The sequence below is a fragment of the Heterocephalus glaber genome, unplaced genomic scaffold, assembly GCF_053883595.1.
Source record: "Heterocephalus glaber isolate CG9 unplaced genomic scaffold, H.glaber_assembly_v1.0 deba00001497, whole genome shotgun sequence".
In the NCBI taxonomy this organism is placed as follows: Eukaryota; Metazoa; Chordata; class Mammalia; order Rodentia; family Bathyergidae; genus Heterocephalus; species Heterocephalus glaber.
The window spans coordinates 25,817,791-25,841,705 of record NW_028258320.1 but is presented as its reverse complement, the minus strand read 5'-3'; the positions used below and the strand labels follow the sequence as shown (position 1 = coordinate 25,841,705).

The 23,915-nt window shown below is 34.7% G+C and overlaps 1 protein-coding gene across 1 annotated transcript in view; it reads right to left on the bottom strand.

Annotated features, from left to right (window-relative positions):
* Positions 1-36: 36 nt before the first annotated feature.
* Tmem26 (transmembrane protein 26) overlaps positions 37-23,915 on the bottom strand; it is a 39,547-nt gene continuing 15,668 nt past the window's right edge. Inside the window, exons 2-6 of the mRNA XM_004858266.4 lie at positions 22,855-22,933; positions 18,886-18,999; positions 13,956-14,176; positions 5,671-5,747; positions 37-2,581 (exon numbers count right to left, since the gene is read on the bottom strand). Of these exons, the coding sequence (XP_004858323.1) occupies positions 2,163-2,581; positions 5,671-5,747; positions 13,956-14,176; positions 18,886-18,999; positions 22,855-22,933 (910 nt within the window). The 3' untranslated portion in view covers positions 37-2,162. The remainder of the gene's footprint in view (positions 2,582-5,670; positions 5,748-13,955; positions 14,177-18,885; positions 19,000-22,854; positions 22,934-23,915) is intronic.

Below are 23,915 nucleotides of genomic sequence, written 5' to 3'. Positions count from 1 at the left end.
ACCAGATTTAAAAAAAAAAAACCTATAAAAACAGCCAGTCTAAGAGAATGGAAGTACTGGCAGTTAGATTAAAAAACGTTGCCCTTAGCAGTTTTCTCTGGAAAATCTTACAGAATATATGTCTATTTTATTGCCATTAATTACCAAGATGGTCCCGGGTACTCTCTGACTTCCTAGCTTTCTAAATAAAGCCAGATTTTGGACAGCTTTTGCTTTCCCAGGCCTTTGGAAGAGTGCTAATTACAAAATACTTCACTTAAACACTAGAAACTCATTCACAAATCCAAGCCAAGTCTCAGATTTAAAAGCACTTTAAAATATCCTTGCAACAGCCTTACTACTTTATACTAAAAATAGAGGCTCAGTGTTTGTTTTGCTGGAAGAAAAAAAATTCAAACATGAAAAGTATGCCATGAGCAAATCTGCAATAATAAGCAGCACATACATGTTGTGGAAGAAAAAAGTCAACATAAAACAGTCAGCATAAAAACAGATTCTGTGGAGGCATTTTTATAAATAGCAGTTATTATTTTGCTTTCCATTGCTAAGCATTTGAAATAACATGCCCTTAAAAGTTGTCAAGTTCTTTATTTCATATAAATAGAATTTCCTGATCTTAACTTGCATAAAATTATTATGTATAATTATAAATGTATTCTACTCATTTCATGTGTAATTTTATAATCATTATATTGTTAAAATAAGAAGCATAGGAAGAAAAGAAAGATTTATTGAAAAAATACATTACTCTATGTAAAAGCAGAATGTATTTGTAAAACTTTGTATTAAATTTGTGAGTGGATATTATATTACACAGAAATTTATAGGTAAAACTGTCCCAAATGGTTGACAATAGGTCACAACCAATTAGAGGCACTCCTGCCTGAAAATGCCCCATTGAATTCCTGAGCCTATTAACATAGGAAGAATGATGCTTTGACCCTTATATTTTTGAAACTCTTTGCTTCCTATATAATTACTGCTACACAACCAAGCAAATTTTTCCACTGTATCTTTAAAAACAAAAATCACTTTAAAAGGTTCAGAATCACCTCCATCTTGAAAGTACAGAGGTGTGTAAAGGGGACAAAATGACTACCTAAACTGTGAGAAAATTAAGTCTTAACTCAGGAGGATGAAGCGCATTGCCTGATTCCCATGATGCAGAAGCTGGCTCCGACCTCCTCCGTCCCTCACCGAGGTTCATCCATTCTCCTGGCCCAAGACCCAAGGGCCAGTTCCAGGGGAACCAGTTTGGAGCAGATGCACCTATGTTTGCTGTTGCTGGCAGACACCAGAAACTGTGGTAACCTTGAAGGGCGTGAACACCTTCATCCATGCTCCAGAGCATCCCTGCATCAGCTAGGGCAATTTAACTTGCCAATGTAGAAAATGGTCATGTGGGGTTGATGAACACCGCAAATCATATTCAAAATGAAACTGACTGCTAGCGTTTCTCCAGTGTTTCCTGCCTTGCCACCAATAGACAGGTAACCGAATGGTTTGCTGTGAGTGTTGTGCCCAAGCCAAAAACAATAAAATTTCTGTAAGAGCATATGCACCAGGACAGAATACCACATCTGCTCAGAAAAAAGGTTTCCCTGGGAAGGTCCATGCAGTGGTAAACGGAGGGGGAGGGAGGGGTCTCTGTGATCTGGAAGCTGAGGAGGTATGTTCACTGCTGCCAGCTCCCAGTGAGGTAATTTTAAAGACACTTTTCCCTCATTTGTTCTGCATTCACTGACTGTACATTTTTGTCGTCGGAGGGACATCGCAGAAAAGATCAGTTGAGACAGTCAGACAATGGAGCCAAAGGTCAAAGTGTCTATATTTTCAGGTAACAGCCGTGACAGGTCGCACTGAATCTTTCGAGGGGGACATGTCACGGCAACCTTGTCCAAGCAGAAACAAATCGGTTGTTGAATGACTATAACAACTTACACCATCAAAAAGAAATTGTAGCCATCACCACTAATCAAAGTTCCTTCCATTCCACTGACAAAAGGAAATTCCTTGGCTTTAGTTTAAGATCATCTTTTCATGATGTTTCTTTGAAAATTATTATATGCCAAGATGGAAAGGAAAAAAAAAAAAAAGAGGGAGAACTGTGTACGAGCCTACAAAGTTCATCCTTCCAGCTGCATCCTGCTGGGAATAAGTGGCTATGGTGTGGGCTCCGAGGCATCAGAGGAGGCTGGTGAGGTTTGCAAAGGCATAGCCAGGCCCACCCTCACGGTTCCCTCGCCGGTCCCTGGCCCACTCTGAGGGGGTCCGCACGGACAGCCGTGCTCTGCTTTGAGGCCTTCTGACTGCCGTCGCCGGGAAGCTCGGAAAGCCGACGCCAGGACCGCCAAGCGGTACAGGTGCAGCAGCACCACGAGGAGGTTCTTGACGGCAAAGAACACCAGCATCTGATTGATGACGCTGAAATGAGTCATCAGGATGAGGCGCACGGTGAGGAAGGGGCCGTCTTGGATGAAAATGCTGATCCCGATGTTCCACAGGTCAGAGCTGTACTGGCAGAAGAACAGGCTGGGGAATCCCCTGGCTGTTACCGACGAGGGGCACACGACCTGCTGCACTGAAAGCGCCAGACAGGCCAGTTAACACTCTCATCTGCACATGCACATGCGAGACAGATGAGATTGGACAAGTCCTTAACCCTGGGGGCCCTGATCCTGAGTGGTGGGAACAGGTGAAACCTTTCCCACCTCCTTACCACCTGCTTTCCATCCACTAAAAACATTTCAGATCGTTCTCACTCTGGGGAGGACACTGTTAAATAGATTAGAAAGAGTAAGGGAGATGCCAGGTGCCTTTTAGAGTCTGTGGTGTGGGGAGACAGCACAGAAGTGGGCTCAAGGCCTGAAGTCAGGGACCCCAGATGCCTTAAATCTAGCAGGGAGGTGCCATGTGACTTCACTGCTCTAGGACTCGGGTTTTTCTTTTGAAGACTGTGATATAAATATCTGGGAGGCGAGGGTTCTCAGTTCATTGGCTCCTTTTCCTTCCACTGGAATAACACTCCGCCCTTTTCTCCACTTTCTTTTCAATCTTCCCTGGGGATAACGGTGACTTGCTTGACTGCTAAATGAGGCAGATGGAGCTACATGCACTTGGCCCAGCTCCTCCTAGATACTCTCTTTAGGATCAACGTACTTAGTGCTTCACTCACTAAGTCATGCTTGCTAACTGTGCTGTGTAAATCCAAATGCTTATATTCAAATTTAAATTCAATTCATGTCAAGTTTCTTTTTCTAATGGTGGGGAGGGGAACCCCAAATAAATATCATTGTTATTTGTTTTACCCTAATTCCTTATGCCTTTGTTTCACAATTTACAAGAAAGACTGGATATAATTACTGATTTTACAGCTGAACAAAAAGAAAGTCTAATCAACAGATAAACTTTTTAAAATTTCTAAAATGTAAATTTAATTCAAGGTCAGGGGCAGAAAATAATCCTTTTATAATAATAAAGCCTTCCATTTGGAGTTCTTAAACAAAGAATGCCTTCTTCTCACTGGAGCCTGAAAATATTATGAAGCTGCTTTGATATGGGTGAACATAATGTACTGTTTGTTGGAAAATATAATACTGATTTAGTCAGAAGTAACATTTGGTCTTTGTTTTTCAAACAGCTGCACAACATTATCACCCCTCAAAGTTTACAAAATTTCTTTCTTAAATAAAAATTTTCTTAGCAAAGCAATAAACCACAAGATACCAGAGGGTGAGAATCAGCAGAGTGAATGACAGCAGCAAAGCATTTTAGGATTGGTAACTGCTTTTCCTAAGAAGTCAGGGGCCTGAAAGAGCTCACAAAGGGCCCCCAAAGGTATAAAGTGACATGTACAGGGATTACACCTAATATTTTATCAGTGGACCACTAACTAGCTATTATTATTCTACCAGTTGACTAATGAGTATGATTTATTTTCTAATTCATGATATATTATTAGCTTATATTTGTTTGTAACCAGTAATCAGGTTTTTGGTATTTTGAAAAAGCCACAGTGACTCTTTCTGTCACTTCTGTTGACAATTTTGTTTCAGAAAGTGGAATCTAAGATTTAAAATGTTTCAAATTTCTGAATCTATCGAAGTGAAACAAAAAAGATATAGAAAAATGTTAAATATTCCTGTCCCAAGGATTAATTCTAATCCTGAGCCCAGCATGTAGGTTCTCAAAAAGTAAGCCAGACCAAGAAAAATGTAATAATTAAAGTCTAAAATTTCATCAAAGTAAAGTGGCACCCAGGAAAATTCGCAAATCAAAATTCCAGGATATCATGAACCTATGGTATAGCTCTAGGTCAATGAGGGCGAACCTTCTAGAGCATCCAATGATATAAACAGCTCACTGCAGCATGTGTGCCATAGGCTTGCCACCATTGCTCTAGGTCAACAATGTCCAGTTGAACTTTCTATGGAAGTAAAAATGTGACATATCTTTCCTGTCAGATATGGTAGTCATCAGTGGCAACTGAGCATTTCACATGTGACTAGTGTGACTGAGGATTTGAGCCTCTAGTTTCATTTAGCTTTAACTTGAATTTGAAAAGTTACATGTGGTTAGCGGGTACTATACTGGGCAATGCAACTGTAGAGCATCACTGGTATGAAATTCCTAGGAAATAGTTTACTTCTTTGAAAGTCTTAAAAATTTGTATCTTTGAAGTAAAAACAAATGAGATTCCAATGGCTACTTCTGAAGGAAAGTTTAATTTTCCATATGGGGCCCTGAAACTGCTCTTATTACCTTAATACATGGTCTGATAAAGGAATAAAAATGATTACTTATAAACATCAAGAGACATTGGATGTGTCGGCACACTCTTGTAATTCCAGCTTCTTGGGAGGCTAAGGAAGGAGGATTGCAAATTGGAGCTCAGCATGGGCAATTTAGCTATTTAGTAAGACATTATCTCAAAATAAAAATTAAATAGTTTGGGGTTGTAGGTCAGTGTGAAAGTACAGGATTCAATCCCTGGTACCATGGGGCAGGGGGTTGGGGGGAGGAAAAGAAAGGGAAGGGAAGGAAAGGGAAGGGAAGAGAAGGGGAAAAAATTTAGTAAGCCTTTTCCAAATTACAGCTTATTGAATCATCAACCCTAGCTATTGTGATTACCATTCCATTGCATGGATGAAACAATGGAGGCACAGATATGTTAATTCTCAGGAAGTTTCACAGGTCATAAGTGGTAGAACCAGTGTTTGAGGTGAATTCATATCTATGACACTATCCAATCAAGTATCTTGAGGTGATTACACCAGAATGAAACCAGTCAAAGGTTTCCTAAGTTTCAGTCTTTCTTCCCTCTAAGAATTGGAACTAACATGGGGATATAAAAAGGATAATCCCCTCAATTGCTTCTATACCTTTAGTATAATTTGTAATCAAGAGTTGTAATTTTCTGTTTCTTTGCACAAATATTGAAGATGAATCTGTAAGACACAGGTTATGTCCATGAGAATCTGGTGTTTGGTTTGGTGTGGTTTGGTTTGGGGACAGAGTCTCACTATATAGGTCAGGCTGGCCTTGAGCTCACTATGTAGCACAGTCTGATGTCGAATTTGTGGTGATCCTCCTGCCTCAGCCGCCCAAATGCTGGGATCACAGGTGTGTGCCACCACACCCACGTCTTTGCACAGATATGAAGCCATTTACCTGCCAGGTCAAGTGGAAACTGAAGCATGCTCCATGTCCATATCACAAGGATGGCACAGACTAGCGGAGTGTTGTTCCTAGAATGTGGACCACATTTTAAATTAGTAATTAAAAGCATGATCATATTCAGAAGAGAGAAATCTCAACCCATATTTGAGTGTACTTTTAATAAATTTCTTGTGAGTTGGCAAAGTATTTTAGTGACATAATAAATACATGAAAATAAGCCATGCATGATCCTAGTGAGGTGAAGAAAAAGAAATGAAACACGAGAAATCAAACACTTAAGCCTAGGATAAGCATAAATTATAGCAAAGCTTCTTGGTCTCATATTGTTTTCTTCAGTTTTCCAAAATAATAAAAACATTACAAGAGAGAAATACTAGGGGAAAAAGTTAGATATTGACATGCATATTCAGAGTCTAATTTCAAAATATGTAGGAGGAAGGACTGATAATTCTTCCCAGAATCCAAGACTAATTGAAAAGAAATCTCAAAAGGGCAAGATGATACTCCAAAATCAGAATCTCAGCATGCAAAAGAAAACTCGTCTTAAATGGAAAAAAAGTGGAGAGATAAATGCAATAAAGAGAGTTTACACTAGATAAACTATGCTGTTGTGTGCATGTGAGTGTGTTCATGTTTGGTTGGGGTTTTTTTTTGTTTTGTTTGGTTTCATCTTTTTGAAAACTAGGGATCAAACCCATGGTCTCTTGAATGCTAGGCATGTGCTCTTCTCTTATCTACATCCACACCAGGGTACTCAACATACATTTATGGAAAGAATGGTTGCTTGGGCAAGCATACAATTGTCACAAATCTCAAAGAAGGGTCTGGAATACTAAGTCCAAAGGCATAGAGGTTACAGAAATGTAAAGGATATTAAATAACTACCAAAGTCACATTTATTTTTTGTAAATATACCAAGGAGGGAATCAACTTGAGGTCAGTGGTGCAACAACAGATTTCTTTTTCCATCTTCTGTCAAGAGGGATTTTCAACTGGAGAGGGCTCAGAAACTATGAGGCCAGAGTAATTGAAACCAAACTAAATGGAGAGATTGTAAGGGATATCTGTAAATGCTTCAAGTGTTCAGATCCTAAAAAATTAAACCTCAAGCCTCAGAGAATTTGTAAATGAGATTTCTAAGCCATCATTATCTGTCTAGGCAGTTAACAGTGGACACAAGATTGAAGACAGAAAAATGAAGTCTTAACTTTCAAAAAGAAGCAGAAATATATCTGAAAGTACAAAAGATATATTACTATTAATGCCCAGAGTATATAAGTGATTCTTCAAATGATTTCTGAGAGTCCTTATGGAAGAAGGCAGTAATTATTAAGAATCAGCACAGGTTTTCTAAGAACAATTGTACTCAACTAGGGTTATTTCTTCTTCCCTTTTAAAAACAGAATTGAGATTACCAAGCAGGTAATACTACATAAATTGATGACAGACACATGAATTTAAATAAGCCTCCTGAAAAAAATTCTATAGCGTCCTTAGTAGGAAAATTAAGAAATATTCTGAGTGTGAATACTAAGTTGATTTCTAACTGTGTGAGTGACTCATCAAGGGGAGTGAGTTGTCTAATGTATTGCTGTAGGCTCTATCTATGATTCTCTTCTACTTCACATTTCATCAGTGAACTGGATAATAATACCATCAAAGACTTCTCATGCACATACGATGTGAAGCTTGGATAGAAAACCAGCACCTGGAGAACACAATCAAGATTCCAGAAAGTGGATTCCAGAAAGCTGGATATCATAAATTAGGATGCAGTAAGATAGTAAAGATGCCTCAAGGATTTTCCCTATTATCTAACTATGAGTCCAGAATGTGACATGATTAATGATTGTCTAAAATCATGTGCAATCATAGATCATGAGAAATATAAAGTCTAGAAATTTTAATGAAAATGTCTTGGGTCTCAAGACTATACCTTTCTTTCTCTACAATATCAATGTCTATACACAGTAGACCTTGAATAGATGTCTGGAATTTTAAATAATGTTATAGTTTCTGATCTCCATCTATGTAACAAGAAGTTTTCTAAATGTTTAAATCCATGATCACACATAGTCTTCCTATCAACTTGACAAATTAGACATAATTATTATTTTTGTTGGCTAAAAAGGAAACTGAGGCATAGGGAGCTGAGAAAATGTGTACAAAGTAATGTGATTATAAGAACTGGGAGCAGAAATCAAAACGAAATGACTGATTTCAGCAGACATCTTTTCAACCATTACACCGTACTATTTTCTAGAATGAAATGGAAAATTTTAGCCTAGTCTATTCAACAATGTTCATAACATACCTGAAATGTTATGTATTATATTATATATTATGTTTATGAGACACTTTTATAAATGTATTTGTGGCAGAGACTAAAGTCATATTACATGTGGGATAGCTCAACAAACTGAAAACTGAGAAAATTCCTTAAAGGCTTTGTTTTATGTGTTTAAATGGCTATATTGGGGAAAAGAAATTACATTTGTATCTTGTGACTTCAGAAGACCAATTCAGGCTCAAAGGATTTTACTTGCATTTGTAAGCATCTACATTTCTCCATAATAGAATAAAGTACTTTCTAATAATATTACCTCAAAACACAACAAGTATTTACTTGGTATATCCTCTATTAGGATTTTTCAAACAGAGCCTGCCCACAAAAAAATAAAACTTGTTAATATTTTGGAGAGGATTTTCCAATACTTATAAAATGGATTTTTCCTAAGACACCCACTTGTGATGTTTCTTATGATCTGAAACTTCAATAATTCAATAAAAACCAACTTGCTATTTGACTGCAAGGCAGTATAATGCAATAGTAATGCATGCAATCAGGTACCAAGTAACCAGAATTCCAAAACAAGCTCCCACTCTCTCTAGAGAAATGGAATGTGGAGCTCTAATCCCAGATTGATCATTTACCAGCTCTAGAAAAAGGGAACAAGTAGTTTAACATCTGAATACTTTAGTTTACCCATCTGTACTATGAAGTGAAAATTACAGTACTTATTGGATTTTATGTGACAATTCTGAGTGTGTTACTTTAATCTATTGAGCATATGAAGATGTTGGAAAAGCACCTGACACAGGCTAAACATGGGAGAATACTGTAAGTTAGTTACTTTTTGTTACATGTAATCTTGAGAGTTTCTAAAACTCTTCTGATTATAAAATGGTAATAATAATAGTATCTGCTTTATAATGTTAAAGAGCAACTCATTAAATTGAAGGCATTACAGTATTTGATACAGAATTAAGTGATAAATAAATTAGCTAAAACTATTGTTACTAATGAATTTTAACATGCTCCTTAAATTTTTTGTGTCTCAGCTTCATCCTCTTAAAGAGTAGGAGCAAATTATAGCCTACCTCTAGCCTAGGTGCCCCCAATTCTAAAATACAATACTGAATGTATATGTGTTTTATATTTAAGTATTGTTTATCCAAACACAAACTATAGAAGAATATGTATTTTGGGAAAGATACTGGTAAAATGAACAAAAATAGTTTTATAAAACTAGGTCAAAATTTTGAAGCAGACAAATATGAATTGTTAAATTAGACAGTGGAATTACTCAGGAAGGTTAAATGTTGGAATGTAAAATAAATCACTGAGCTTAAATGCCTAACAGTCAAGATATGCAAAGGAATTTTGGGGTGGTTTATGCACCAGTATGACATTTGTAAAATCTGCCTTCACAAATGTCAAAGGAGATACATGGTAGAAAGTGGATTTTATTCATAAGGAGACAAAAGATCAGTAGAAATATGATTATCTATGTAATACTTTTATGCTTGTGGCATTTGGTGAATTAGCACACCCAACCAGATGGGTGAAAATTAAAAATAAAAAGTCACACTTTGCCAACTTGCTTGGCTATTTCTTTTTGGAAGAAATAACCAGTGAATAGAATTCAGCTAACTATTTTTTTAAAAAATATTGATCAACACATTAAGAGAAAGAAAAAGTGATAAATAAGTTTAAAAAAGAAAACAGAGTTTTAACCCATCCTGAAAGAAAAGTTTCATCAAGCAAAATGAAAACATAGAAAGATTCCCTTTTTTTGTAGTCAAATACAATAAAATATCATTAATGCTATGGAAACAGATTTTTCTTTTTAATAAATGATTTGGGCTCAGAAAACATATTGCTCTGAGTAATCTCCATAGATGCAGATAACCAGTAAACTGTTTCTAGCAGTGATGTTGAAATTCAGACTTGTGAAATCATGAAAGGTAGCTATAACAAAATGAAATAGTAACTACTCCTCCCATCAAACATATATAACACTGGAAAAATTGTCAAAAACAACCATTCAATGCTCTAGAAATCAAGCAGAGGAAAACAATAAATTGAGTAAAATTTATTCATGGAAAGCTGCCAAAATAGTTGGTAACCACAGCAAGAGTCTACAGCACTCTTTCACCTGGATATTGTTATGCCCTTAACTTAAAAATTCCACTGAATCAGGAATTTCAAACAGGTAAGGAAGAATTTATTCATGACTATTGCAATATGGGAGAGAGACTGTTTCAATAAGGCAATAAGATAAAACTCAACTCTGTAAAACAAAAGATGGGAGAGATTTAAACATTGGGGTGAGCTGGTGAAAAATACTGAAGGATCTTAGGGTGGAAGTAATTAGGTCATCTGTGTTTGGTAATTGGCACAGATCTAAGTGAGACATCTACCCTCCAAAAGAGACTGGAAGATAGAGACCCTATCTTTCTTCATGACATTCTTAATATTACTTACATTCTTAATTATGTTTCAAAGATACGGCTCATAGGTCCTTTGAGAAAGATATTCTTGGGTTGTCAATAGACAAGAGGCTGGCAAAAGATTTACATCTCAAAGATCCAAATAAATAATTTATAATTTCAAATTTTCTAAAGTATATGTTCTAAGAAAAAGGAAACCAAGGACTAAGAGTCAGACAAAACTCTGTCTAAAGTTTATTCAAGTTATGAATATGTTAGGGATATCTTGATCTGTCAGCATGACAGTTTTACTAGGAAGGGCTTGGTGATGAAAAACAAAGGCTTCTTGTGGCGAAAAGTTACTGACTTGATTTGGAAAGGAGTATGGAATCTCACACTAAGAGATGCGGTCAATAAAAGTAACAAACCTAGTTGGAAATGAAAGAGAAAATTCACAGCTTCTACTTGAGATTGCAATCTGAATTGGGGTGAGTGATGAACTCATTTTAAATTTCATGGAGAGATTTTAAAAATGAGAGAACTACAGAGGGGCTGGGTGAGTTCTCTTGTGTGCTTGGCTGATTGGAAAATTATATGCAGAGAAGACCCAAAAGGGCCTAATTTAAATTAATAACTGAAAAATATATGAAAACATCTTGAACTTTTAAATGTGCTACTCAATCCATACATAGATCATCATGGGATAGAAATCCAAAGGTCTCAAAGTATTTGATCACAATTTCTGCCAAAATTATTCACCAGCCACATACTAGTTATATAATTTGAAGTTCAGTGAGTAGAAAAGTTTGAGGAAAAATCAATAGTGCCTAAGAGACCTATGGAACATGATCCAACACTTTTAAATAGGAACCTCAGAAGAAAGGAATCACAGCAGAGAAAAGATTTACAGAAATAGTGACTGAAATTAACAAATAAACAAGTTTAATATGGTTTTTGGATTCAAAGCAAATTAAATGTACAATGAGATACCACTTGTACATCCTCTACTAAAAAAAGAAAAAGTATTAGTAAGTATATGAAGAAACTTTAACAGTCATACATTGCTAGCTGGGAATACAAAATGGTAAAACTACTTTAGAAATAGTTTGGCTGACTGTTTCTTAAAAGTTAAATGTGTACTTAACATAATTCTAGCCATTATACTCTTAGGTATTTACCCAAGAAAAATGAAAACATACCCACCCATTGTAAATGAACGCTACTTACATCGTCATTTTAATAACACAAAATTATAAGTAATTCACATACGCATCTACTACTATAAACAAAGTAAGTATGGTTCATATGCTCAGTGAAATACTATTTAAAAATCAGAAGGAGTGAAACATGTAATAGCACAGGCGAATTTACATGAATGTCTAAAAAAAGAAAATTTATATAGAAAGTCTATATTGGTTGTCTAGGGTTGGTGGCAGAAGTGAAAATTGACTACAAATAGTTTTAAGAAATCTTTTTGGAGTGATGGGAATATTCTAAATCTCAGTTACAGTTATGGTGACACAAATCCATAATTTACTAAACATCAATATAATCAGTAATTTACTAACTGTAGAATCACAAAACTTGGGTTTTTTTGTTGTTTAAGTCTGTTAATTCTATTAAGAAAGAATTGCAGAATCATAGGATTTTGATACCGATGTGAATTCATACAAACTAACCAAATGAACTTCAGTATATTACTTAGGGAAAATGACAAGAGAAAGCTCTGTATATGTTCAGTACATGAGAGTTTTTTGTAGTGCTTTCTATCTATGCACAGAGAACCAGAAATATATAGGGCCAACTGTTGTTTAAGTATAATCTTGCTTAGAATATGATATAAGTTTAAAATTTTAATAATATATATTCATGAAGCACTCAGATTAATTGGTAGTTGGCAGAAGAAATGGGGATTTACGATGTCTCGAAACATTAAATGCTCTTTAACTTCTTACTGAATTGAATAATCATTTCTGGCGGGGGATAGAACTGAATGTCTTTTTGTTCTTCATTTGCTCAATATTTGTTCCCCAATCTCTGCCTAGAAGAGTGCCGGCCAGATTAGAAAACAAATTCATAGTTGGCAAGTGAAAGAATACCTCATGACTTTCAAGGGTGTGTATTTTGTTGTTATTGTTTTTTGTTGGCTATGCAATTAAAATTATTTAATAATCAACATTTGTTGGTAAACATAGATCTATAAACTTCCCCATGGTGTTACTTCTGGATGGAATAGATGAAGAAAGAGTTCATTAAGATAACGAAGTTTGGCACACCTCACATTTTATGACCAGACCCATAGAACATAACCCTACTCACTATTTTACTATCCTAAGTTTCCTCCATCTCTTGAGGTATTCAACAGTTATGTATTTATTTATAGAGAAGTGTAATTTGTTATGATTATATTATCATTCCTTCTTATTATAGATATTCATTATTTTTATGTGCTCTGTCATGATTTGTTCATGATTTTATTGTAATTGCATAGGATTATAATTATCATAAAAGTATTTGAAAATACATAATACAACATAAAACACTGATCAATGATAAGGCATTCAAAGTACAAACTAAAACATTTTGAAGACAATGAATCAATTTAGATTTGATTATTTTTAAAAGAATGTCACCTTAATAAGCTAAAAGAAAAATTAGTATGAATGAAACAAGAAATGATCATGTTGAGATAACACATGTTTATAAATATAATTCATTCTATAATTGAGATATTAAGGTTACTCAATAAGTTAATGTATTTTGCTCAGCTTTATGTTATGTTGTTTGAGAAACACGGCATAAAGTAAACTGTAGCATTAAAAGGCAGCCTCATTCCAATTTATTTTTATAGCATAGTGCAAAACAACTCAAGCTTAAAGTACATTCAGGCACTGAAACTTAAATCCCTAATGGGAAGAAAGTAGTTCCATAAACAGATGTGATCATGGATTCTGAGTTTATTTGGTAGTGGCAAAAATAAAAGTACCAACTCAATAAGTTTTAATTTATAAGCATCTACATCAAAAAGCCTTGGGGTACTTTGAACAAAACTGACTAAAAGTAAATTTTAATGAAATAAAACTTCATCCGCTCCATTCTCCATTCACACCAGGGAGTGTAAATTCTCTAACTGGAGAAAGGAGAGATTTCTCCATGTCTCTTGAAATTGTAGCTATGTTGTGCTCTAGAAGATTTCACAATTGTCTCTGTTCATGACACTTGAGACTGTTGTAGAGGAGCTAGGTGTGAAACCCACTGCAGATTTCCAGATAACCATGGGCCCACCTGACCTGTAGTCATGCAAATACGCACAGCGTTTCCGTTCTCACTCCAAGGGGTATCATGTGTCCCTTTCTCTAACAGCAACCTCATTTATTCATTTTTTTTTTTATTATAAGGACTGTGCTGTTTCCCAGTATGTGTCTAAACAGCAGCAAAGCTACAGACTTAACAATTGGCATATGCTACACTAAGTTGTTTATTCATGCAAAACATAATTAACAGAACAAAGAGACAGGTGTGTGGTCCTGACCCTGAAAAGGTCTTTTCATTGCAGAGCTCACCTCACATTTTCCAAGTCCAGAGTCTCGCTGGTGAATTCCAGGATGTCAGCAGCTGTCCCCACAAACATGAGGAGGAGTTCTGAGAGTTGGTCTCGAGTGATGGTGCCCCCAATGGGGAGAAGCCATCTTCCAATGATTAGCATTAGCAGGAATGTCTGATGGAGTCCCAGAGTCCAATACTTCTCACACACTGTAGACAGGTTATTTACAAAAACTTTGGCCTGTTTAACAGAAGTGTTACAGAGAAGGAAGGATTATGAGCTGCCACCTTGTAGAAAGATGCCTTCCTTACCGTGGCTTTCAATCAAGAGTTTATTTCTGTGGATGTTTTCCAGAGTTATTCTGCAATTATTAACAAAAGTAACACTTCTTTCAGCTGAACACTCTAAAAAAATTTTAATTTGATCCTTAAGATGGGGCTACAACTGGCAAGTAATTTAAACTTTACACTTGCTAGTGAGACTGCACCCAAAACTTAAAAAGTCAATTTTACAATCTTGTAAAGATCATTACTCATTTTATTATATGCTATAGCAAAGTATAACACATAACAAAATTTTATAAACTCTATAAAAAGCACAAAAAACAATCCTATATTTGTGCTTTGTAGGTTTTAAATCTAAATTTACTAATGGGATTATTTTTAGCATGAAACAATCTTTCCTTTTGTTTATTATTGCCTTAAAATTCTGTTATATCTAACCATGGGAAATGTAATCATGGTTGCCCATTCACCTACAGAAAGATAATAACTGTAAAATTATCATTTTATTACAAATGTTCAACATATCCAATAATTCATAATCTCAAAAGCAAATTTTTCTCTGCCTTCATTCTCGGACTATGAGAAAAATTTACATCCCACTAATATATTCTCAATGACATCTCTTGTCCATTTACCTTCTAAATAAATTTCAAAGTATATTACAGAACCCATAGGCTACAACCTTTTAAAGTCAAGGGCTTATATCTCAAGAGGGTGTGATAATGATTCCAATTCATTTATGCAAGTGACTTAACTATATTTGTGCCAAATCTATTTACCCTACTTGACCATTTGCTGATATCAAATGCACAAGTACAAGAAGAAAAGGATAAAAGACATGCAACCCATACACAGATCTTTCATTTCCACACTTCTTTATGTTTCTTCCTTCTATGAAACTTCATATATATATATATATATATATATATATCTTATTTAATTCACAGAGGAAACACATTAGTAAAATAAATATTAATATTTTAACTGTCGGACAAAACACGGAGAAAGAGAATTAAATGACAAAGATAAGTTGTGACCAGAACCTGAAAAAAACCTGAAGATTCAATCTATTCTACTTCACAGAATCAATAGCCTATCCATTTTTGAAAACATGTGGGCCTTGCCTTCAATCTCTCTTGTACAATGTTTTAACAGAGGTCATGCTCAGCCTGTTCAATATCACACATGAGAAGAAAAAGAAAGTCATTCTATTCTGGCTAAAACTTTTTCTATTTTATCAATTAATACCTAAAATATATAGAGTAGAAGTTTAGCTAGCTTAATAAACAAACAAATAAAAAAAGGTATACTAATGGGAAAGGAAGATATGAAACTGTTCTTGCTCACAGATAACATAATTACCATGTAGCAAATTCTAAAAAATTGACAAAAACAAAACAAAACCCTGGAAATAGTAAGCAGGTTTGTAGAATAAAGGTTGATACACAAAAGTCAACCTGTTTCCTATATATTAGTGAAGAAGTGGAAATTAAAAATGCGGTATTATTTACAGTTGTACCCTCAAAAATGGAGGAAAACATATGAAGAAAACTACAAAAGAATAAAATAAATTGAATGAGAGATATTACATGTTCATGGACAACAAAACTGAGTATTGTCAAGATGTCAGTTCTTCCTCGTCTGTCTGTAAATTTGATGCAATCCCATTCAAAATCCCAGCAAGATATTTTGTGGATATTGACAAAGTGATTCTGAAGTTTATATGGAATGCAAAAGATCTGCAATAGGCCACACAATATCAGAGAAAAAGCCACAGAACTGACTCTACCTGACTTCAAGATTTACTATAAACTACAGTAAATAAGACAGTGAAAGAATAGACAAATAGATGCATAAAACAGAATTAGCAGCCCTGAAATAGATTCACATAAACCCACAATTCAGTTTTTTAATTTAATTAATTTTTAATTTTCTTTTTAATTTCTTTTTTTTTTTTTTTTTTGGTACGGGGGATCGAACTCGGGTCCTTGTGCTTGCCCAGCAGGCGGCGAAACCACTGAGCTAAATCCCTGGCCCTTCCACAATTCATTTTTAACAAATTATCAAAAGCAATACAATGGAAAAGAAGTATTTTTTTTTCAACAAATGATGCTGGCACAACTGGACACCCAAAAGTAGAAAGGAAATAATGAATCTCACCCCAGAACTCCTACCCCTCACAGACGTTAAATCAAAATAGATCATAGAACTAAATGAAAGATGCAAAACTTAGAAGATAATATAGAAGAAAATGATCATGACTGTGTGTACGACAATGTCTTTTTAGATAGAATATCAGAGAAATGACCCATTAAAAAAATAATAAACTAGACTTCATTTAAGTTAAAATTTTCTGCTCTGCAAAAGACAATGACAAGAGAAGAAAAAGACAACCATGGACTGGGAGAAAAGATGCAAATGACACATCTACTAAAGGAGACAAGGTCTTAACAGATACCTCTCCAAAGAAGATATAAAAATAGCAAATGAAGATAAGAAAGAGATGCTCCATTTCATATGTAATCAAGGAAATGCAAATTAAAACAGCAGTCAGTTGTTACCTACACACACATTAGATGACTGAAACCAGAGCACTGACAACACCCAGTGCTAGTAAGGATGTAAAGCCAGAGGAGATCTGGATCACTGGTGGTAGAAAGATAAGTTGATATAGCCAATTTGGAAGACAGTTGGCAGTTTCTTACAAACTTAACCATAGTCTAGCCATACAATCCAGCAATCATGTTGCTTCCTATTTACTCAGCATTGAAAACTTCTGTTCACATTTTTAAAAATGCACATGGGTATTTATAGCAGCTTTATTCATATTTGCCAAAACATGGAAGCAACCAAGATATTATTTAATAGGCAGAAGAATAACAAATTGTGGACAATGGAATGTTATTCAGCACTAAAAATAAAAGAACTACAAGCTATGAAAAGACATGGAGGAAGCTTCATGTATATTACTAAGCAAAAGAATCCAGTCTGAAAAAGCTATACTCTTGAGGATTCCCCCATTGTAATAAATGCAAAAGATAAAAAACTAAAGAGACAATAAACGAACCAACAATTGCCAGTGGCTGAGGGGATGAGGAGGGACAAATACGTGAGCACAGTTTTCTTTTTTATAGCAGTGAAAATACTCTCCATGGTACTCTACATGGTATTATGATGATGTGTACATGTTATAATACATTGGTCAAAACCTATAAAATGTACAATACCAAGAATTAACCTTAATGTAAACCACAGACTTTTATTGATAATCAATGTAAATTCATCAGTTTTTTTTAACCAATTAACAATTCTGATGCAAAATGCTAATGGTAGGGGCAGCTATGCACTTGTGAGGACATGGAGCATGCAAGAAATCTCGATCTTCCTCTCAAGTTGTTCTGTGAATGTAAACTATATATAAAGTCTTTATTTTTTTCATTTCGTACTAGACACTTTTTTTTGAGACACAGTCTTGCTGTAGTTCAGACTGGGTTTGAACTCATTCTGTGGCCAGGCTGGCCTCCAACTTGTTGTGATCATTCTCCCCTGGCCTCCAAGTGCTGGGATTACAGGTGTGAGCCACCATGAGGAGCTAAAACTGGATTCCTTTACTTAGTAAAAAACATTTAAAGTTTCTTCACATATTTTCATGGTTTTATAGTTCATTTCTTTTTAATGTTGAATAATATTCCATTGTCCACAGTTTACATATGCATATATATAATTCATATATTTATATATATTTAGAACTCATAAATTTGTGAATGATATAATTAAAGTATTGATAGCAGAGTGTGGTGGTGCATGCCTGTAATCCCAGCACTTGGGAGGCTGAGGCAGGAGGATTTCTGTGAGTTTGAGGTCAGCCTGAGCTACATAGTGAGTTTAAGGCCAGCCTGAACTATGTGGTGAGACCTTGTCTCAAAAAAAAGAAATATTATATATTTTAGTGTATGTACTCTATGCACATATTATCTGAATTGTGTTTCTTAATACTGTAAGTTACCTATATTTACTAAAATATAATACCATACATACATACATACAGATATTCCTTGATTAGTGACCTACCTGCTTAACAACAGTTCAGATTTATGACTAAGGTGTGCTGTTCAGTCTTACAACCCACCACTAGGACTTACTATCTGTCTTCTTTTTTTCTTTTACAGTTCAGTACATCTTATTTATAGATCCTCAATGTCTTTTTTGTACAGTACACCTTGTTTATAAAGTAGTATAGTTTTGCTGATTGTACTGTATAGTACAGTGATATATTTTTATGTTCATTATACATTAAAGTATTACATGTAACAGTAATGAAAATAAAAGCAAAAGTTATCAAATTGGAATTTCCTTTGACCATTTGTTCTGAATATTGCACTGTACACACTATATACAGTTCCTCATTTAGCAACCAATTCATTTAATGATCTAGTCGTCAGACTATAACTCAGTTGTTACACAAAGAATATCTGTATATAATACCTGTCATGCAAGTAATATATACTTACTAATATATAAGAATATGACTATTTTATGAACTCCTGAAACAAACAGTTAAATTAGAAATTTTCTTTAGGGAAGAATAAGCTGAGATGTAAAGCAAATTTTCTTCACCAAATCTCCAATTTGCTAAATCAGTTCATGAAAGGGAATAGCTCTCACTGTCTCAATGATATCTTCCACTCCTTTGGTTTCTTCATTGAACATCAGTGACTGTTTGAAGTCATCTTTTCTGCTGGTATTCTGTGACATTCTTTCAGACTGTATGCTGCAATCCTAAGAATTGAGGAGGTATGACAAAAAATTACTACAATAAGGCTTCAGTCTACTCAAGAGATTATAAACAAATATGTGAAGTTTACATAGAGCACATATGTATTTACCAGGATCAGAATATAGACTGGAGGTAAAACAAACAAAAAGCAAAGTACTTTTCAATTAAAGTGAGAAGACTGTCAACAATTCATGACTCATTTCATTGCCCTCTGAGGATGTAGATGCACTCAATCATTATGAAGAACTATAGAATTTACAGATAGACAGTAGAGGTTCCATTTTGAACCCTGCAACTATTGTAATAAAAAGAAACACTCAGTGACAACAATAGAATATTAATGATCTAGGCCAAAGCATTTATTTGTCTTACCCTGAAGCCTCATTATCTAAAATACCATTCTGCTTAAATAAATAATCCAATTTCTTTCCATCTTGCTGTCCAGCAGTGTAATAAGCAAAAAATTAGCATGTTCGGTATTACACAAATTTAAGAGTCAGTTCACAAGTCAATTTAGGTTTACAAAAACTTTGACAATTGACTTAAAGAAATGACATGTTTTGTTCCCTTTCCTCATTGGGCATATGAATTTCTACAAATGAATTCTACATTATGTTTTTCAAGCTAGATGCTGGGAATCTGAGGCAGAGTAGAAGAAGGAGCAGAATATAGGAGAGGATAGAAACAGCAACTTGAAAATGTAGCTATAGCCAAGGCATATTTTACAAACTGAGTTTTTAAATGGTTGAAGTTTTAAAACATTTGCAGTGTTGATATATTTTCGATACACATATACATATATGCCACTAGCATAACCACCATGCAGCCACATGCACGCATTTGTTTTTAGGGAGAAATTATTAAAAAGAAAAAACCTATAAATATTTTATCTTAATTATTCTGGGTATTTCATTGATCATTCTATGCACTACTTGAAAAGGTAAGATATAAAGTCTGGCAAGAAGCTATTTTTTTTCTACTTTCCATCCAAATAACTAGGTTATGGCTGAAATGACAAGAATAATTAAGAAAAATGGCCATGTGCTACATCTCTACAAGTGAAAATACAGCTGTTTGCACACTTGCTGTGTGTGTATGTGCAGCTAAGGCTCCAATAAAGAAAATGAAGATTTTAAAAAAAATCTTTGAACAAAACCACAAATACTGGTTGCCGAGTAGTTTTATGACCTAGCTAAGAATTTAAGGTCAAAAGGCAACACATTTTTACCACTTTGTTCCAAGGTTTGAAATCAGATGTATATTGACAATGGTAACTTTGATAAGTTGTTGGCATCTTTATTACTAAAAAAAATCATCAGCATCTTATTATTTAGGAAAAAAATCATTTTAGTGCAATATAAGCTAATTTGGGAGCAAACAGTTTTCCAGTCCTTTTTATAGTGTGATTTATCCAAATTCCTCTCCACTATTATTCTTTTATCAATTGATAAACTTTCTTTTTTGTGACAACTACATTAGAATTGTAATGAACAGGTGATTTACTCCTTATACCTAACCCAACTTGTATTTTTTTTTCTTATATTGTTTGTGTTCATCAGTGTGCATGTAATTTTTTAAAGATGATTTGAGCAGCAATATGCAAACTTTTCATGGGCTATGTCTTTAAAATTTTCAATGCCTTCAAAAATGTCTCTTTGGATCAAACCAGTCTATGACACCATCAAGACCAGAACATTTCCACTACTTTAATTGTGCCATTTCATAAACAGATCTCTTCAGTGCTTAAGGTTACACTCATCATAACCATTTTGACCCATGCCTTCTAGGAGATTCAGAAATTAAGACACCAAACTGGTCATCAAAGAGAAATGTCTTCATGAAATAGGTCAGGATGTTTTCCTAATGCCAAGTCATAGCTTAGAACATTTAGGATGGAGAACAAATGCAAAAAAGAACATTACTCTTTTCCATCATGAAAAATTCAGATAATACAAACTCCTCTAAAACACACACACACACACACACACACACACATGTGTGTGTGTATATATGAAAGACACAATGGCTCGATGGACTAGGTGTCTATTAGGTTTTAAGCTCCAACACTGCAGTTGATTAGCTGCGTGGCCTTAAGAAAAGGAGTTATCTTCCCAAACCTTAAGGTTCTCTTCTATCATACAAAAATGTATGCACCATAACTAACAATGAGTTGAGTCTATATATGAGAAAATGTTTCTGAAAGCACTCTGAAATACAGGATTCTATAGAAAGAAAACTGATTATCACAACCAAAATTCCTTAATGGACCAAGGGAATTGCTCTACCTTACTTTATTCTGTCATTTCTTATTTTTTAAAGTGTAATCCCAATATTTTTTTGTTTTTCTCACTTTTTCTACTTTTATCTCTGCTTACCCTGCCCATTTCAATCTCTGAGCATTCATTTTAATTCTCAGTGTCAAATCCATTACTACTAAAGGTTCAATTTCTTTTGTAGTATGAAAATTAGAGAAGTACTGCCCGGGGCTCAAAAATCTCTTTTTATTAAAAAAGGGAGCTCTTGGTTGCATGTGATTTGTTGTAATGGGATTTGACCTGTATATCAATTATCTGTGCAATGCAGTTATATTATAAAAGCATGTGGGGAAATGAGTTGTTATTGTGGATAATAGCCATATCATAGACTGGAATGTACAGGGGAATAATTAGATCCAAATCACTAGAGCTTATTTTCATACCCCAAAAAGTAGTAAGAGTTAGGAGGTGGAAGCAGTCCTCTAATTCCTCATGCCACTTTCTTTAAAAGTCATGATAACTTAAACCAACCAGTCTACACTTACAAAAATACTTTTGGTACAGACGTAGAAATAGCCTGACTTTAATGTTTTTCAGAAGGAGACTTGAGAAAATATTTTTTCTTCTTTCTACCTAAAATTTGGGGCAAGCAGAAGCCATATATCGAAGGCTTATGTTTGTTATAAAAATGGTATAGGATCAAATTCCCATAGATTTTGCCTAAATATTTTATCAACAATGGTAAGAAATATTATATAACTACAATCATCTGTAATACCATCCTATAATCTCAACCTTGAGGTCCAAGCTGGAATGCAATGACTGCTGACTGGCCTCCCTGGAGTTGTTTAGGGGCAGGAATAACCGGAAAGGGCTGAACCCAGCCTAGAGCCTGCTAAGCAGCGTTGTCTATATAGGAAAAAGATCAATTAAAGTCACTACATAAAAATTATAGACACTTATTGAAAGCCACAGTTTATTTTCTAAGTCAATGTAGGCTAATACATACAAGCCCACCTTTCCCCAACTTCTCTCCTTTAACTTTAATTTCAGGGCTCTGTAATAGCATTACCCATTAACTAAGACAGCCCACAAGACTCCCAAAAATGAATCTCCTATAAACTGCATAACCTGTATTTTAAATAGTCATTTTGAGTTTTAAATTATTTATATAGCACAGATAAAGTTTTTTTTTATTTATAGTTTCTAAAAATGTCATTTTACAGTATTTCAGATTATTGAGGCCTGCTCATTCTTAGCACAACAGAGGAACTCATTGAAACTGCAAAGGTTAAAATCAAATTTCCACAATCCTATGAAAACATTAATATATTGTAGGTGGGGGAGGGATTCTTAGGAACAAAATTACTAACACAAAATATTAATTAATTAGGTTATCCTAAGTCTGAAACAAATTGAATAATTTTAGTTTTTTGACAGATCTTGGAGTCATTTCTTTTTGCCAGTGAGTGGCCTTTTATTTATTCAATTCTTGATGACTCCAGTCCCTTAGAAAAGTACATTTCTTCAATAAGTCAAATCATATTGTTGAAGTAGTTTATAGCTGAATATTCCAATTTCCTTTTTTCTAAAAGGAAGTACCTGGGTCTTCCGATGCATTTCAAGGAGCCATAGTGGTGGAACAATGCTGATCAGATATAAAAATATGGCTGGTGAAAACCTGTGAAAGGAGAAAAAGAGATAATCCAACTTTTACAAAAAAAAAATTGAAGAACAAAAGAAAAGAAAGAAAATAAATGCATACACCCTGATCACATCAAATCAATCCTTTTTATCTTAACTGTTTATTTCCATGGGGAAGAAAGCATTATGTGATTTCTGCCATATGGATTATAGAGAAACACAGTAACTGTAAAAGGCACTAGCAGCTGTCATTCTCACTGAATTACTAATCCAATTAATAGATGTTAATTTTAATATGGTTTAATGGGACACTGCCAATTAGTTAGAGGCACAACAGTGAATATTTTGTATTTAATATGTTTTACAAAACGCAAATACAGCAATAGTAAATATCTGATTTTTCAACATTGTAATTTCAGAAAGATTGGCTACATTTTTCTGCATTAACCTGGAATTCAGAAAGCTTAAATAATAACATCCTGCTAGAACACAAAAATATCAGATGACAAGGATGAGAAATAAGGAAAGCTCACTGGTTTTGTGTTGATTTGCTAAACCTGAAAAATAAAAATACAAAAAGGTGGCTGAAGGGTTTTGGATTTTTTTAAAAGGATAACTATCCATTCATTATTTTCTGGATCAAAATTCACAGGGGAATCTTAAGAGCAGGATTTTGAGGTCAGACTCCCAGGGGTTCAAATGCCATGCTAACATTGACCTCTTAATTTGTTTCCTAATTGTAAATGGGTATAGTCACCATATCAGTCAACATGGGCTGCCATCCAAAGTACCATAGTCTACATGGCTTAAAAAGGGAAACTGACTGTTCTCATATTTCTGGAGGGAGTCCAAGATCAGGATGGTGGGGTGGTGGAGTCCTGGTGAGGGCTCTTCATTAGCTTGTTGATGACACCTTCTCCATTTGTTCTCACATGTGCAGGGAAACTAACACTCTCTCTCTCTTTCTTTTCTTCTTCTTCTTCTTCTTCTTCTTCTTCTTCTTCTTCTTCCTCTTCTTC